The sequence below is a fragment of the Melampsora larici-populina genome (genome assembly GCF_000204055.1).
Source record: "Melampsora larici-populina 98AG31 unplaced genomic scaffold MELLAscaffold_52, whole genome shotgun sequence".
NCBI lineage: Eukaryota > Fungi > Basidiomycota > Pucciniomycetes > Pucciniales > Melampsoraceae > Melampsora > Melampsora laricis-populina.
In genome coordinates this window covers 367,661-384,738 of record NW_006768816.1, presented here as the reverse complement: position 1 = coordinate 384,738, position 17,078 = coordinate 367,661, and the positions used below count along the sequence as shown (strand labels likewise).

Below are 17,078 nucleotides of genomic sequence, written 5' to 3'. Positions count from 1 at the left end.
AGATATCTATGAGATGCCTGTGTAAAGAGCCTCAGGGATCTGGACAACTTTGGTTTGCAAGAACAGTGGTACATGCCCAAATGGAGTTTGACTGTCTCAAAACAGGGACAATAGAAATAAGGGAATAGTGAATCTCAAGTACTACTTACACTAGGAGCACGATTTGAGTGTTGTTCACACTGCTTTCAAGATCCAATTAATATCTTGGTGGTCGAGTGGAACTATTATCCGCAAAGGATAGATAGCTGGACTACAATAACAGATAGGTACTGGTGAATTGGTTTTTTGTGTGAGTGTGTCCTTCCTTCTTAGGTTTGGAGGAGGGCGCTTCTTATATCCTTTTGTTTGGTAGGGCCAAGTCGTGGTATTGACAATAGTCATTCCGGGAGTGTATTGTTTGTACGTGGCCAAATTGTGGTTGTGAAGCTTTGGGAATAGTTCCCTTTTTCTTGATGACTGTCCTATACAGTCAAACCCGCGCAAATTCCTCATCAGCCAATTTGCATAGGGCTTGAGTTGAAACAAGCTTGTATGGGCCAAACTTCAAACTATTGCATAATTTAGTAATGCCTAGTGTGTTGCCAAAAAAATCCGGATGTTGGTGGCCATAATGCATAGAGATCCAGGGCCAGCCCTGCACTTGCAGGGTTCTGGAAGCACAAATTTTCATTGGAGCAGTTGTACATTTACATTTTTGTCTTCTTCATAATGCATAACTCTATGTATTATGACATTTTTGTTCTTGTAATGCATAACTCTATGTATTATGCATTATCACAAAGCCTGTTAAAATGAACAAACAGTCAAAATGCATAGAAAAAATTGTTCCCCCAATTTATGCATTTGCGCGGGTTTGACTGTACACGTTTTGGTGTTAGGGTACTCTGGTCTTGGTACAAGTTTTCCTTTTAGGAAGTTTCTTCTTTCTCTGTCTGTTTGGTTCTGATTTATTTCAGGCTGGTTTGTTAGTACTGTCAACAAGGAGAATATCTTTTATTCTGTCTCTTTGTTGTTCTTATTCAAAGATAATATTAGTTTTTACTTTTAATGTAATGTTTGTCTTTGACACTAGACGCAAGGTGATTGGATTTATAGGGCTGTCTTTGATACTAGACACATGGTGTATATAAATGAAATATATGTGTTTATTATTATTATTATTATTAATTTTGAAGATGGTACTTCTGTTGAAGCTCTCTTGGCTTTGGCTCTGTCAAAGCTTGGGGCTGACAGGGGCTGAAGCAATAAAAGGTAATCTGACAATTTCAGTGTTCAAGTGGGTATATGAACACCACTTCCTTGTGATTGTATAACAGTAAAAGCTGCAAATCTGATTAGTTTGAAGATTTTGATGAGAACCAGTTCCTCATAACAAGAGATAATGTGAAATTGACTTAAAAACCTACTCAAAATTTTCAAAACTGAGTAAGAGGTGATTTAGGAGATTTTGATTGGTCTGTGTGATGCTCTATAAAGATGGAAAGAGATTTCCTTCAGTGTTATAGCTATGTGAGTTGTGATAAATCTTAAAGAAGTAAAGCAGAGGAGGAGCAATTGGGTTGAAGCGGACAAAAAAAAGATGGCTGGATTGAAAAGGTGTTAAGCTTACAAACTGACACTGACAAGATGTTGAGATTCTTGCATCAAAGATCTCTTGACAATTGCCTGAGGAGATATGTGGTAGAGGGAAACTGTGGAAAGTGATGAAATTTGGAAGGAAGGAAGAGCCTGAGGGACCTTGAATTGATTCAGGTTGAGAAATGATGAAGTGTTGTCAAGAGACCAAGAATCCAATATAAATTTTTTGGTGCATTTCTCTGCAACATGCAACAAAAACCAGCATCAGACACTGCATTGTGGTAAGTACCACAACGATAAAAGGTGAGGTCAGGTTGTGTGGTGTCTTGACCTTTGCGCAAAGCAGCAGGCGCAATAGTGCCAAAAACACACTGAATTGTATTTTTTGGGCAGAAACGCAACAAATGTGGTTGCAGCCCAAAAAAAACATTGATTCAACCGATATTGTTGCGCGGTGGATCAGGCCGCAACCTAGAAATTGATTCTATGCTGTGGTGCGGTCAGAAAAAACGCAACACAGGCACTGCGCAGCACACAACACCTGCGTTGTTGGCCCAGGGTTGCTTTGACTGTGGCAGGACAAATATTGGTGTTTTACGCAAAGACTGTCAATAGCTTCCCTAAAGCAATTTAACAGACCACCTGTGAGTATGGCTGCAACCTGGCCACAGGCCAGCTACTCAAGGCAAAATCTAGGCTATTTGATGGCCACCCGAGGGCTCACCATGGGCCATGGACAACACCCAACCTTTCTGAGACCACTCTGGATCATTTAACAACCCTGAGTTGCCCAATGGTGTATTAAATATTTTTAAATGTGAATTGAGACTTTCCTTTGATTTCTTTTTTTTAACAAAACAGTCTTCAAAATCTGTATAGAAGAATGTAACCAGGTGATATAACTTCTTGTTTTTCTTCTTCTTTTTGGTGGTGTATGTACAGTATTTGATTTTTTGAGAAGAATACTTCTTTTGTTTGTCTCTTTTTTTTTAATTCATTGCTTTAAGTGTCATTAGAGCCTTTTGGCTATTAGACACTGCATATGTTTTCCAGCACCGGTAAAACCCCTCTGGCTGTGTCAGGGGAAAGGGTTGCTGTTGGCTGTTTCATCTACTGTACAATTTTAAATAGGACATTGTGTGGCGCTAAAGGATGGAGAATGAGAGATATACTTAATCACTCGGTGGGTGTCTGTTTGTTGGTAGTTCTTCCTCTGCGATGGAGGCCCAGATCCAGCGACTTTTCAGCCGCCAGGTGGTGTCACAATAATGCGCAATTGCTTTGTATGCTGTTGGTTTGTTGAGAATTGAAGAGTCGAGTGGTAGATCAAGTTTTTTAAGACTCTTTTTGAATTGTTTTCTTTCGGTGATGTAGTTTTTGCATGTGCATAGGTGGTGTTCTACTGATTTGACTCCTTCTTGGCAGTCGCAGCTAGGATCTTGGATCTGTTCAAATTTGGATAAGTAGAGGTTTAGTGGTACGTGTCCTGATCTTAGTTGTGAGATAAAACCAATGGAATGTTTTTTGATTTCAGAAAGGTGTTTGAGGTGAGATTTTTGGTTTGGTTTGTGACCCAAACGTTTCAAGTCTTGCGGATCGGTGATTTGAGAGTTTGTTGTTGGCCATTCTTTTATGGCTGTTAGGAAGCTTGCTGCTGTCGGTTTAGCTTGAAATGTGCTGGGGAGTTTAGACTTGGCCTTCTTGTTTGCTATTTCGTCCACGATCTTGTTGCCGCTGACACCCGAGTGTCCTGGGCACCACCTGATCGTGATACACATATCTGGAAATGTCCTATGCAAATAAGTCAACAATTTGTAAGTTTCTTTCCTATCGTCTAGAGTGGTTATAGGAAGCTTGTTTGATCTCAAATCCTTGATGACACTCTGGTTGTCCAGTAGGATTGTAGTTTGGCGTGTGTGTATCGAGGCGGTGTGAAGTGCCATTGAGAGTCCCAATTGAACTCCTCGATACTCTGCCTGATAGATTCCATGGGTGTGTGCTGTTCCTAAGTGTTCAGCTATCGAATTTTTGGTGTTTTTGCACCAAGCAGCAGCTGCTGTGGTGCTCGTTGGTATTCTTGATCCATCGGTGAATATCACTACATGATCAAGTGTTGCTGTGAGTTTGTTGGCATTGGCTTTTGCCATTGTTTCGTTTTCCTGAATGACTGTTGAATAATTTGATGGTCGAGTTAGGATGTCTGTGGGGTCCAAAGGGATTTGTTGGATGAATTCGGCCAGCTCTTCCCTAATCAAGTGTTGGAAGAACCAATGGAAAGGGTTGTGATGATGCTTCTGTTTTGAATGTTGTGCTTGCTTGACAAAACTGTAAATAGGTGCATGTGCAGGTTTGGTTAGTGATGTGGCCATAAAATTCATCATTTTACTTTGGAGCCTGATTTTTGGTGGTAAGAGGTTTGCGTCGTGTCGTAGAAATATTGTTGGAGTCGTCGACAGCGCGCCTAGCGCGGCGCGTCCACACGTATAGTCGATAGTTGCTAGCTGTTTAGTGAAGTATTGTGGGGGTTCAAACGGTAGCCAAGCTGCTACTCCATAGTCTAGCACGGTGTGGATTGTTGCCGTAATGAGGATGTTCATCTGCTTAGGTGAAATTCCCCATTCCAATTTTGAGAGGGTGGCTAAGAATCCTGCTCGCTGTTTCCCTTTTGCCAAAATGTCCGTTCGGTGTTGGGAGAATGATAGCTTGCTGTCGATGGTTATTCCTAACCATTTTGCTTTCTTCTCGGGTAAGATGTTCTTGTGATCTACAAAACTTATAGTCGGAGGATCATCAATCTCTTTGGGACTAAAGATTACCCAGAATGTTTTCTTTGTGTCAAAGATTGCACCATGGTTTTGTGCCCACACGTTTTGTTGGTATGCAAGTGTTTGCATTTGGGATCTAAGTTGATGTTGGTCGGAGGCCGTGGTCAATAGCACAACATCGTCTATAAAACCTAATTCTGTAGAGTTGTCTTTGTCGTTTGTGGTGTTCAGCAATCCGTTGTTGTAAAGGAGGTAGAGGAGAGGTGACAGCGGTGAACCTTGCGGTAAACCATGAGTCAACCCACAGGGTTCTGATTCAAAACCGTTGAATGAAAGCGTGGTGCTACGGTTTGTGAGAAAGTTATGGAGGATGTTGACAGTTTGACTGTGAAAACCATTCTTCTTGAGTATTGATAATAGCCTAGGGTGGTGAACAGAGGGAAAAGCTGATTTCACATCAGCAAATAAGGTGCCCACTTTGTTACCTTTAGCCCATTCTTTTTTGATCCATGAGACCAACGCAGGAACCGCTCCGCTCCGCTCTCAATTTTGACCCCTTTTGAGAGCGGAGAGGAGGAAGCACTCTCAACCGCTCCGCACCTAGATCGCTATTTTTATATTTTTTTTGGCAGTAGGCAGAGTGGGACGGTTAAACCGCTCCGGATGCGCTATATAGCGGCAACAATGCGGAGCGCGCTATATAGCGACATTGCCGCTATAAAGCGCGCCATAAAGCGCTAAAGGCCACAAAGCAGAAAGATATCATTCATTTCAGAGAAAAACATGTATAGAAATGATTTTAATATTTAAAACTTGTATAGTATTCATTTGGTTATTGATTTGTTAGATTTGTAGAAGGAGATTCTAGCCTTTCGATTCTTTCTTTTTTTTGCTTAGTCCCGCTAAATAACATTTAAGGGCCTTGGCAGCATCCCCAAAGATTCCTTCAGGTACGATGCCTTCTTTTATCCAAGCCTGTGATCCCACAAGACGCTCCATGCTCTTCGGGAGCATACTTCCTCTAGAAGGCGTACAAACATCGGCGGCCGCTGAAAATGTACGCTCGCAAGCGCATGAGGTGGCCGAGATGGCCAGGTAATCGCGAGCTAGTTTGGCAAGAGTGGGGAAGTGGTGTGCGTGTTCCTGTAAAAAAAGAATGGGAAATCAAAAAGTTAATGTTAATGTTTTATATTAAACAAATGTAAAAAAAGGACAAACCTTCCACCAACCAAGAGGAGTTTGATCCCTGTTAATTGAGAAGCGTCCGGCCAAGTATTCATCCAATTCAGACTTGGCCGAAGTCTCAGTCACTGCCAGCATTAAATAGGTTCCCTGGCGGGAAAATGGGTACCCCAGGGGACATCATTTTCCAAATCTCTGGAATAGAGATATGAAGGGTAAATGGCTGAAGCAACTTTTGGCCACATTTACGAGTAGACAATATCAAACAAAGGGAGGAGTAGAGAAATTGATAGGAATAAAGACTTCTGTGAGTGGAAAAACTGGGTAAATTACAACATACCACAAGGACAGAGCTATCAAGATTGGAGGTGTGCATGGTTGGAGACTGTTTGAGAACTTGTCTAGGCCTACCTTGCCTCAACGCAACACCTCCTAGAAACCCCACCTAAAGGTAGACAACCCATACGTCTCAGATACTTCTCAGATTTCAACAACATAGAAATTGAGGCATCTGGCAACCCTGTGCCAGTGACACAACACTCCACACAAGGGACAGTTTCAGTTGTGCTGTGCTTCAACATGTGAAAAATTCCCGAGACTTGCAATGTTCTGTGTCAAGTACCACCACATCAAATAGCCAGGTCTGGTTGGGCTGTACCCCCACCTGTTGTGCAACGGAGCATGTGCAATAGCACCACAAAAATAAAACCCCATCATTTTGCAACAGATATTGTTGTGGTTGAAAGAAACACTGATCTCAAGGATTTCATTACGTGGCAGAGGCCGCAACAAATCTAAGGGATTCACCAAGTGGCATGGATCAAAAAACCACAATGTCTCTGCAGTGCTGCTGGCCCGGTGTTGCATCTGGGTTGGTAAATATGACAGGCAGTGCATGTGGGACTAGCAAAACCTGAAGTGATATCCATAGCGTGTCCTGTGAAGTTTATCAAATAGTTTTTGCACAAAACTCTCCCAAAGGGGTTTTGCAGCCATGTTTCACCTCAACACATAACAAGCAGCCAAACATTGTTGATATCTCCCAGAGCGCACCACAACACCAATTGAGAAAGCATAGTTGTGTGCCCCCCGTTGCACCACACAACATGTGCAACAGGTGCAAAGAAATATACACAAGATCTTTTCGTGGTCCAACAACAAAACTTGTCATGCGGCAAGGCAGGCTGAAAAATAAGTTCATCCACCCAACAGGGCTGATGTACATCACCAGAATTATGGGCCAAAGGAAATGTCACTCCCATGCAATTTGGGTTGGCCTGCAGCTCCACCAACGTGTATCACCCCAGCCTATGTGAAAATATAGATGTTTGTGTATGATGAGTGCTACATATGAGTTCACATAAAGCACACATGATATATACACACTGGCCAGACTTATATTCCCCTCATTAAGTGGACAGATACTGGCCACCATTGATTTTTGTCAGTCTTCCAGCCAAGCTTGTTCAGGCAATCTATGATGTTTCAGGGTAAGTGTGCACCAGAACACCTCTTCTCTACCAAAAAAACTGCCTAAGAATCACTTAAAATGTGCCACAATCCTCTTTCACACATCTACCCTGAATTGAGGTCTGTAGCACATGTATGGGCACACCTGGTTTTGCTTTCTGTGCCATGTTAATCAAGCTATGATCCTTGTATCTTCATGTTACATTGATAGGTATTTTCAAAAGCTGAATAGTCTATCACAGTTCTCTACTTGCTCCCCAGCCAAGGCCTTTGTCAAAACCTTTGAGAACTCAAATTCAGATTGAATGAATCCAATACTAGTTTGATGTAATTACAAGAATAAAGAGAAACACCTTTGGCCTTCGTCAAAACCCACGAAATATCAAATACATATTCAATGAATCCAATACTAGAGCTTTTGATGTAATTACAAGAATAAAAAGACATGATTCCTGGCTGAGGCCCAGACAAAAGAGATAGATCTGACAAATAGAACCTAGCATGAGCCCATACTAAATCAGAGAGACCCTGATAATGAGAATACCAATGGAAACAACAAGCTAGATTGATGTAACTGGCGTAGCGCTATTAGAAGCTATAAGAATGGATGACTCTTTTGGGAATCACCTGGTAGCTTTGGTTCTGAAGCAGTACGTTGACGCTTTGTTGATTCGCGGGCTGGAGCGGGATGAGCTTGACGTTTTCTACAGTCCTTCGGAGTTTGTGCAGAGCCGGTTAGGTTTGTGTTGACGGGTGAACCCTCAGCCGAGTCTATCATGCAAGATAAGAGGGGAAGTATTAGCTGTAAGGTGGCGGTGAAGAAATTTAGAAGGCTACCTACGTATGCTTTTCAAACCCTTGGATTTCAGGCAGGGACTTTGGATTGTGTCATGAGATCCGACTTTCGCGTGAGCGTGGGAAGAGGCCAGTGAAAGAGTGGGTTCCCTCAAGTGAATACCGTGCAACTCCGATAAGGTTGGAGCAAGGGCTACGTGACCGTGGTCGGCGGCTTGTTCTGCGAGTCGAAGGCAATGTTGTATGAAGATGTTGTTGTATTCTAAGCTAATAATCTTCTCCTCCAGGTCATTGGACATATCGCCCGCGAAAGGAACCGGATACGTGCTATTACTGTAACCCTCGTCGTCGCGTTTCAAGTTGAACACCCGGTTGAACTGAACAGCAGTCTTGGGAGCTTGAATCGTGACCCCGAGGCGCCACTCCGCGAGTTCCCGCATCGACATATTTTGAAAGTTGGGTTTCTGGGTGTAAATCATTTGATCGAACAAGAGGTTCGGTTTACCGTCAACCATCGTGCTGGGCAAGGTAAGAGGTTAAGGCATGAGTTTGGAGCTAGCATAAAAGTGCATCGAAGCAAAATACAAAGGACAAAATCTCACAGTTGATTTCGGGGTATATGTACCCCACCGAGGTAGCCAGAACCATCGGGAGTCATAATGATCACGCTTGTCAGGGCATCGACTTCTTTCAGCATGGTGTTCAGGCCTTCCAAGGCATTAGTTCTGAAATCTAGAGGTAAGGGGACGTCGTCCTGGATTCGAGGGGCAGCTTGATTGTCGCTAGATAGGACACCAAACGGTTTAATTGAGTCAGTATTGTGAACACTTACAGCTCGCGAAAGAAAACTGGTGGTCTTGATGGGTAAGATCGGGCTCACGACAATTTCCGGAGTATACAGACACCCTGCATGTATCCAGGTCCATGTCCATCGGGGCTAAACACGATGTGACCCTGGCTATTGTAGTGGTGAACTTTGATTTGCTCGGGCTCGCCGAGAGCGGGCGCGCATCCTAAATCGTGTACGGGCATAGTCTTTGCTTGTGCTTTGAAATTCTCGTCGAATTGTCGGTATGTATCTACGATCGAGTTGGGGATCAATATGAAGAGGAGGAAAGTGAAGCAGGCAGCGAAGTCAGCTTATGAAGCAACTTGCCCAGGGGACAATTTGCCACCGTCAAAGGAGAGTTACCAAAAGAAATTGGGAGAAAGGCATCGGTTGGAGATGTTTGGTAGGTGAAAGGATTTATAACACTTTAAGCTGGTTTGAATCTGAAAAAGGGATAACAGGTCAGATAGTCACAAACGCCATAGTAGGTCAGTGATCTTGCCTATCCAAATGACTCAGATTGATTACAAAAAAAATCTGCTACGGGCGCAAAGAGAGCGGGTGATTTGAAATCAGTCAAATGGTCCTGCTGAGGGCAGCTAGTCACCCAAAGGCTCAAAAGTCAAAGAATCGTTGACGATTTCAGGTATCACGAAAAGGGGATATACTTATGATTCATGAATGATAGCTCAGGCTCAATTGATTCAAACCGAATTGAGCTTTAGTAGATTATCAAGTTATTTTATGTCTGTAATTTCTCGTATAAGAAGTTTGGCAATTGTGAGAAGCTAATGGGATCGCCAAGTAGAACAAGGAAAGGGCGTCTATAGTTTCATCAAGTGTTACAAAAAACTAATTCTACTATCTAAACATAAGACAGTCTGGGCGAAAACACGTCAAAAAGCGAGATCAAAATTGAGGACTTCTTTTATTGAGGAGATGATGTAAACCCTTGCTTGGCCCAGCCTCAGACCCCTCGTCCATGGTGTTATCGATGTTGACCTTAAGAAGAGGTGGCTCAATGATAAAGTAGTGTACCCCGTAACAAAGCTGGCTATCCAGGTCATGTTTGTCGAGCATAAATTTTGCATAGAGCGCACGTAAAATAGGTTCAGTACACGCCACAAGAGGTATGAATAAGTCAGGATGCTCGCATTGCAAAGCATGCCGGATGACGTCGCGACTCTTAGAAGCTAGTTCCGCCTCGGTGAACCAATGTGGGCGCATGTAGAATTCAACATAGTCGTATCGGCCGTCGGATGGAGGATAGAACGCGTGCCGCCAGAGTCTGGTAAGCGCAGGTTTAGTGAAGGCCCGGAGAACAAAGACCGCTTTGATCTTAGTGAGGATAGCGTTGCGGAGGGATTCGATTGATGAAGAACTCGGCGTCATATAAGGGGCCTGTTTGCTTCGTTCCTCGTTTCTCGCCTGGGCTTCAGTATCAACCTTAGGAATGAAAGGCTCAAGGTCAGGAAGTAGCAGGTCCTTGTAAGTTTCGAGGAGCTTGTCTTTCTTATGGCTAGTAGGGTATTTTGATCGGTCAATTGCGAAATGCTTCATCATATCTCGAAGGTCTTCTTTTTTAGTCCTTTTTGCGCTATAATCTAAATCAGGTTTGAGCAAATACTTGATGTGATCGGGGACCGTCTGAACTTTATCCCAGTATTTGTGCTGTCGAAGATCCACAGGTACAGTTGGCGTGTCCATCGTGAGATTGAGATCGTGACGTTGAGAGGGGTAGTGCGAGTGAAAAGTAATGGTTTGATTACGGTGAATAATTGTCTAGGATGAAGTATGATAGATATAACTTATCACAATTGATTAGGATGAAGTATGATTAATTTATATAATAATTGACTATGAGGAAGTATGAGAGTTGTGATGTATGACTTTGGTCTACGGGCCTCTCAAATGGGTCTTGGTTGCGCTGTCTTATATAGAGGCTGATTCACGTTGGAGTTGGCCTTCGTGACTCGTCGAGCAAGACTGAAAGCTCAGCCTGCTTAGGGACTGAGTGATGGAATGATGAGGCGGCTGGCAGGTATGGTTCAACTTCAAAGTCATTCCATGACAGCCCCGCTTCCGACTCAGCGACAAGCTGAGTCCAAGCATGGCTGAAGTTCGACTAAACGTCACCAATTGAACGACCGAGCACAGCTCAGCAGCGGTGGACTCCACAGCTCAAAAGAACAACATGGTTCAAGCCAGTGCCTTTGAGACTGAACACAAAATAAAGCAGGTTGCTTGCTTGCAACGTCGCCAAGTCACATCTGAGCTCAAATGAGAGACATGGACACGAGGGATTTTGTTTGTGGCGAAGACAGATATGATTGGATTGTCAGTCATTTGAAATGAGAGAATTTTGACATGTCCAAGTCTCTTATGTACAATTATCGCTACAAAGATCGAAAATCTAAGTCTGAGGCTCACAATTCCAACAAAGCTCTACCGCAGCGCATAACAACATAAGAATAGAGCTCAAAAATTTAATAAATAAAGAGATACAAGCCAGGCATGATGCGGGTCATACTGTCACACATATACCAGTGAACTTCGTAGTTCAGAGTCCAGACTGTTAATGCTACACGGTTAGGACACACTCGTGGACAGTCATGATCGTCCTCTGAGAAAGCTGGACATCAATTGACAGCGTCATGAGTTAAGTGAAAGCCAATAATCCGGATACCGCTGTTGTTCGTCAAGCAAAAAGTCCCAGATCTCCGGGGGAATCTCAAATGCTTCGTCTTCCAAGTCTGGCTGATTGGGATCAGTCGGGTTATCATTACGCTCCTTCGGCGTTGGAGTTTCAGCGACCAAAGTGAGGCCAGCTGTTGATACATATTGTACAGCCGAAAATTAGAAAATGAGGGTTGGTAAAAGGGGGAATAGGACGCAAGTAAGACGACTAACCAGTGATCAGATCCCGTTGAAGCACAGGGTCGGAAGGTTTGTTCGAACTCAGCTGTTCACAGTCTTGTGAAGCCTTTTGATCCTGGCCCCTGTCGCGAAACATCTTGTGTGTATCGGGAGTCTCTCTCAGAGCCAGTAGTTTTGGCAGCAGTCGATGGCTGAACAAGAGACAACTGCACATCAGCGAAGGCGGGTGTGATTTGTTTCATGATAAGGAATGATGGTTACCCTGTATCAAATATGACGACACCAACGATCGACAACGTATGGTCCATATGAGAAGAGACGAATCTCAGATCCAGACGGCGCAACTCTGATCCGGAGCACTGATCTCCTTCGCTTTGAAACAACATGAGTGTACAATAGATCTTGGTGTTCCTGAATTCATAGAGCTCGTGGTGTCTAGCATCTACAACTTGTTTCAGCTTGGTGTTGGTCGGACTTGCCAAGGTGTTCTGAGGTTCTAGAATAGTGATAAGTGTGTGAGGCGTGTGGGGCAGGAGGTTGCTTTCATGAGTGCCTAGCACAACGGCAGTTTCAGAACGGTGTGCGTTGTTGATGGCATCAAAAAGGGTTTGCGAGCCTTCCTGAATCAGGATCATAAGTGATTGAGCGGCGGAGTCTGAATCGGCAATGGTGACCTTCAAGATTCCGGAAGGAGTAAAGTAATCGTAGAGACTGAGGTCGACGTCTGTAGAGATATGCTGTAGACGTAGGGGAGGCTGTTTGATTTTGGGGCCCAGATGTAGAGCAAAAGTCGTCAAACTGTGTGTATGATTAAAATGAACCGAGTGCGAACACATGAAGACTGGTGGAAAAGAAAATAGTAAGATGAAGGAGCTGGTGAAAATTCCAGCAGAGTGAGAAAGAAGGGAACACTCATCATAAAGGGAGGTAAACGCGCTCATCAACCACTAAGTTATGTACATAAGTCAGTGGGGTTAGTGGGTTCTTGAATAATCAAACTTAAAGGCTCACACTTCGTACCTATGCATCCATTACAAAGGGCATCAAGAAAGTCATTGATTCTGGATCGGGTGTCAGGGAGGAATCTGCCAAGAGTATATGTCATGTATGAAGACATGTGGCGGCGCTTTTTTAATGATCACCTTTCGCTCTTATCGTGGGCTCAACGTAACAACGTTTCAAAGAACAAATTTGATTGAGTTAAGTATTTGAGGCGGCACAGTAAACTAAGGATGTGCTAAATACATATGTTAAAGAGGAAAAAATATGAAACTATTTATGTGACATTACATTTAGACTGGTTGGTCAACAGCAGTCCAATCATTTCCGGTGGAAGGAGTATTTGGAAGTGGTGGATTGTTTTCAACCGCTGGGTCAAAATCGATCTCTGCTGCAATATCGATATCTAAGTGCAATGTATCTATAATTCTTTGGAGGACTCTCCCGTGTCCCCGAAGTGTTATATAGTTCAAATCTAATTGTGTCTGTAGATCACTCGTCTCGGCTTCTAAATTCATGACCTTATTCGCAAGCACACAGCTCTCCTTTAATGCTTCGGTGGCCATGAATTCATTGCGCTCAAATTGGGATGCTGAAAAAAGTGCAGGACATTAGTCCTTCAGACAAAATGAAACTGCCACCAAGAGAGGATATACTGACGTCTGATTTGGGCGAGTTGTGCATTTAAAGCCAGTTCATTGGTTATAATTTTTTCGTTACAAATTCCCGCTCGAGTGCTGAGGAGGTTGAAACGTATTTCCATGTTCGCAACTATTTCACAATATGCATTGATCAATGAGTCAAAATCCACTACCAGAGTGATATAATCAAGGAGGGACTCACTTCGAGCTTCAAGGTCTTGAACTTGAATCTTCTTGTTTGTGCCGGAAGTTACAGCTTCAAGGGAGGGGCGATTGAAACCGCTTTCCAATTTCGCAACTACACAGTGAAATCCATCGATCAATGGGTCAGGATCAACTGTCAGAGAGTGAGGGTATCAAGGATTAGCTCACCTCGGGTTTCAAGATCTTGAACTTGCTTCGCGTGCTCTTCAACCTCTTTCACGCTGATGTCTGTGTTGAAATCAGAAGCCATAGTCACAGCTAATTGATGCGATTCAGATATAGAGAGGTCAGAAAGTGCTATAAGCGTGATACGTTAGTAATCTAGACTTCTACCTTTGACTATTTCAACTTGGTTATTTTGGTCTCCAAAGATATCTGCATTTGTCTTCGTGTCCAAAACCAAAGGGCAGGTCTGGGGTGCTATCTCGTGCTCGCCAAAAGGGGTTTCGGGGTCAAGTACGGTAGATGTAGGAATGGGATTGGCCGAGGTCGACATATTCGTTTTCAGAAAGACTTGGTATGGATTGATTCTCAAGCAATGGGGATTTATGAGAAGAAAAAACTGGAGGGTGATAAGCGTAAGGATAATGAAGTAAGGGAAAACCAATCGGTAGTCCATGCTAATGGACTTTATATGATCGTCGTGCCAAAAGAGACCGGGCTAATGGAAGTGAAAGTATCTGAAATTGAGGACGTGTTCATGAAAGGATCCCAAATGAAGGGCAGATTTCAAATATCCTTCGGAGCGGGTAAGGGGAATAATCAGGCCACAGGGCTTCATCTGTCTATTGGAAAGTGTCTTTTAAAGGCATATTACGCTTTCCAACTAGATTCACTACAATTTCGAATAGGTGAGAATCATATTCTCACCCCTTTTTCATCGAAAACACCACTATGTTTGGGGGGAAGAAGCTGAACGAAATTGACGAAAGCTAGTTTTCTGTTGATACCCATGGGAGTTCAGGCTTACATATGAATTCTCGGACCAGTACTCATAATGAATCTCAATTAAAGGTCAGTGCAAAGACAACATAAAAAGCCCAATGATATTCAATTTATTCGGTTGAAGTCATAGCCCGTGAGGTTGGATTTACATAATTCAATACCACTAAAACAAATCACAAAGGCCAAAATATTTAGATCCGGCTTCTCTTGAGAGTTTTGAATCTGAGAATTTATAAGAATGATCAACATCTTCAATCTTGTGGTGAAGGTGCACGCGAATATGAGTGGGATAGACGCCGCCTACCTTGTGCATCATATCTCGGCTCAAAGAGGTACCTCCCAATAAGACATTATGTTGGTCTCTTCGTCGAAACTTTCCATGTGTTCAATGAAAGGTCGAACTAATAAGTCGAAGAGGCGCACGGCCGTTGTTCTAGAGAGCCGCCTGCCCAGACGAAGACCAGGATGAAACACAGCGAGGATTTCTACAAGTTGAGTCGTGGTCACCAAGGGTAGGCGTACATTTCCTCCAGCCACTTGTAAGAATACATGTAAATCATCTTCTAACACTAAAGCGCGAAGAGCCATGGCCATGATAAAGTTTTCTGGAGAGGCGCTGAGACGGTTGTGGAAACCTTTGATATCAGGTTTGATGGAAGAGTTCTGATTTGAGCGAGGTTGGGCGGCTTGAAGGTCAACTTGGTGCTGATTGGGGTGAGAACATGACAAGAATGTGTGGCTTATGAGCGAAGGGCCTCATATGCTATCACTCGTCACCCGAGACCTCGTACGATGAGCTACATACATGTCATAACAGCCAATCATCGGCGGAGATTGCTGACTCAAACGGTTCGTAGCTCGTTGTACGAGGGCTTTGACTCTCAGGCTGAGCCCCCAAGCCCTCGTACAACGAGGAACAGCATAGGTAACCAAAAATTGCTCATTAACGCTCAATATGCGGCGGAGACTGCTGACTCGAAATGTTTCCTTTTTGAGATTCATTTCAATTGAGTCCAAAGCTCATGAGCGTGTAATCTGAAACCTCGTACGACGGCACAGGCATAGATGTCATGACTGTGCCATTTTGGGGGCAGCTTCGAAGGCTGATCGTGTAAAGTCACTCCATGGTGGCTGGGATTAAGGGCCTTAACCCGGCTTTATCAGAGGTCATCCAAATTTTTTGGGTATGCCGAAATGTGGTACGTAATGGCTGCTTGTTGGGTGGTTGAAAGCGTTCGGGTGCTGTGACACCTTGAGTCAGTCTACCAAAAGAAGAAAAGTTTTTTTTCGAAAAACATTCATGGTGGCTGGGATTAAGAGGCCTTAAGCCCGCTTATGGAGAGGTCCTCCAAAGTTTTGGGTGTGCCGAAATACGTAAAGGCCGCTTGTTTGGTGATTCCAAGCGTTCGGGTCCAGTGACACCACGAGTCAGTCATCCAAATGAGATTATGTATGAGGTGTTCCAAAAAAAAATTGAATCGGAGGTGGGGATAGTGGGCATAGAGTAGTAGAGTGAGTCTTAGCCTTACTACTACATATGTAATACTAGGTGGTACCAGTGTCCCGTTTCCAATGAATTGACATGTGAAAAACCGTATTGTATTGCTCAATTGCCTGTACTGTACTCCTTACTACTTAAAAAGTGCTTGAGTCGGGTTCTCTGCTTTCCATCCCCTGCTTTCAAGTTTTGAAAGCTCAAGTGTTGAAAGTATGTACTACACTTGAAAAACAAAGGTTCAATGATTCCGAGACCTCCGTTTTTCTCGTTCTAGTAACCTGCTTGCTTTCCAGTCTGGTGTACAGCGGATCGGATGTTGCTTGGTTACTAAACCCGGCCTAAACATCCGATCCGCTGTACACGAGACTCGAAAGCAAGCAGGTTTTTAGGTCAAGGTCCAAAGCAATCCGCGGTTTCCTCGATTTCCAAAAGCTTTTGCGCATCTGAGCTCAAACCTCACCACATTCAAATATCGGCTTGTTTGAGTGTTTCGCATCCAAAATCGCCTCGTTTCGCCCACTGCAACATCAACATCCATCAACACCCATCAACACCGCAATTCATTATCCACTCGTTTTCACATAGTTCGTGTTCCCTTTCCCTCTACTCAAAAAAGATTCCCTCCGCGTCAGTTTTCGAGATTGACAACTCCTGTGCTATTCTATTTCCCACGTCACTATCTCACTCCATCCTTTTGGCTAACTGGCAGCCAGGCTTTTGCTACCTCAAGGTTCGTAAGTGCTTCTCATGTTGCCCCGGGTGTAACGGATCAAGAGTGTAATCCGAGATATCTGGGTTGAGATTCCTCATGTGGGACGTCACCCAACGTCTTGATTTCGTTCTTGCTCTGTTTTATCTCCTAAACTGACACTCCCCAGTTGTTTCTCTACGTCCCAGTGCTGGTTTCACTCCAACTCAGTCGTTCACGGAATACATATTGTACGCTAAATTCTTTCGTGCCATTGTCCTACTCTCTTGTTCGAAGCTGACGTGTCATCTTTGCTTTTAGGCCATGCCAAAAAAACGCTCCTCTAGCAGTCGTAACTACAGCCAAAAGAGAAGTAGCGCCCAAGTCCGTGACCGACCCAAACGAAAGGCACCCAATCATTCCGGTCGAGACGAACTTAGGACCATTGCATACGCATCCCTGAGAAAGGAGCTGAGTCGCCGATTTGGAGTACCTCCGGATTGTCGAATTTACTTTCTGAAAAAGCATGCAGAGGATGCTCTCCCTAAACTGCCCCGGATGCGGATCTTTTCCCAAGTGAAAAATGATTGACCTGAAGGACAAACAA

General features: G+C 43.7%; 4 protein-coding genes across 4 annotated transcripts; all 4 read right to left on the bottom strand.

Moving 5' to 3' along the window:
* Positions 1–7,590: 7,590 nt before the first annotated feature.
* Positions 7,591–10,326, bottom strand: MELLADRAFT_111299 (uncharacterized protein; the record flags this gene model as incomplete). Its single annotated transcript, XM_007415573.1, has 5 exons — positions 7,591–7,766; positions 7,837–8,309; positions 8,393–8,572; positions 8,671–8,869; positions 9,570–10,326. The coding sequence occupies 5 exons, from the start codon at positions 10,324–10,326 to the stop codon at positions 7,591–7,593; spliced, it is 1,785 nt and encodes a 594-aa protein (XP_007415635.1).
* Positions 10,327–11,271: 945 nt separating this feature from the next.
* MELLADRAFT_67326 (uncharacterized protein) lies at positions 11,272–12,613 on the bottom strand (the record flags this gene model as incomplete). Its single annotated transcript, XM_007415572.1, has 4 exons — positions 11,272–11,447; positions 11,530–11,687; positions 11,758–12,337; positions 12,517–12,613. The coding sequence occupies 4 exons, from the start codon at positions 12,611–12,613 to the stop codon at positions 11,272–11,274; spliced, it is 1,011 nt and encodes a 336-aa protein (XP_007415634.1).
* Positions 12,614–12,788: 175 nt separating this feature from the next.
* On the bottom strand, positions 12,789–13,836 carry MELLADRAFT_67325 (uncharacterized protein; the record flags this gene model as incomplete). The annotated part of the gene is made up of 5 exons (XM_007415571.1): positions 12,789–13,087; positions 13,156–13,266; positions 13,339–13,473; positions 13,509–13,637; positions 13,674–13,836. 5 exons carry the CDS (start codon positions 13,834–13,836, stop codon positions 12,789–12,791), a joined length of 837 nt encoding a protein of 278 aa, XP_007415633.1.
* Positions 13,837–14,609: 773 nt separating this feature from the next.
* Positions 14,610–15,287, bottom strand: MELLADRAFT_111296 (uncharacterized protein; the record flags this gene model as incomplete). The annotated part of the gene is made up of 2 exons (XM_007415570.1): positions 14,610–14,990; positions 15,063–15,287. The coding sequence occupies 2 exons, from the start codon at positions 15,285–15,287 to the stop codon at positions 14,610–14,612; spliced, it is 606 nt and encodes a 201-aa protein (XP_007415632.1).
* Between the last annotated feature and the right edge of the window lie 1,791 nt (positions 15,288–17,078).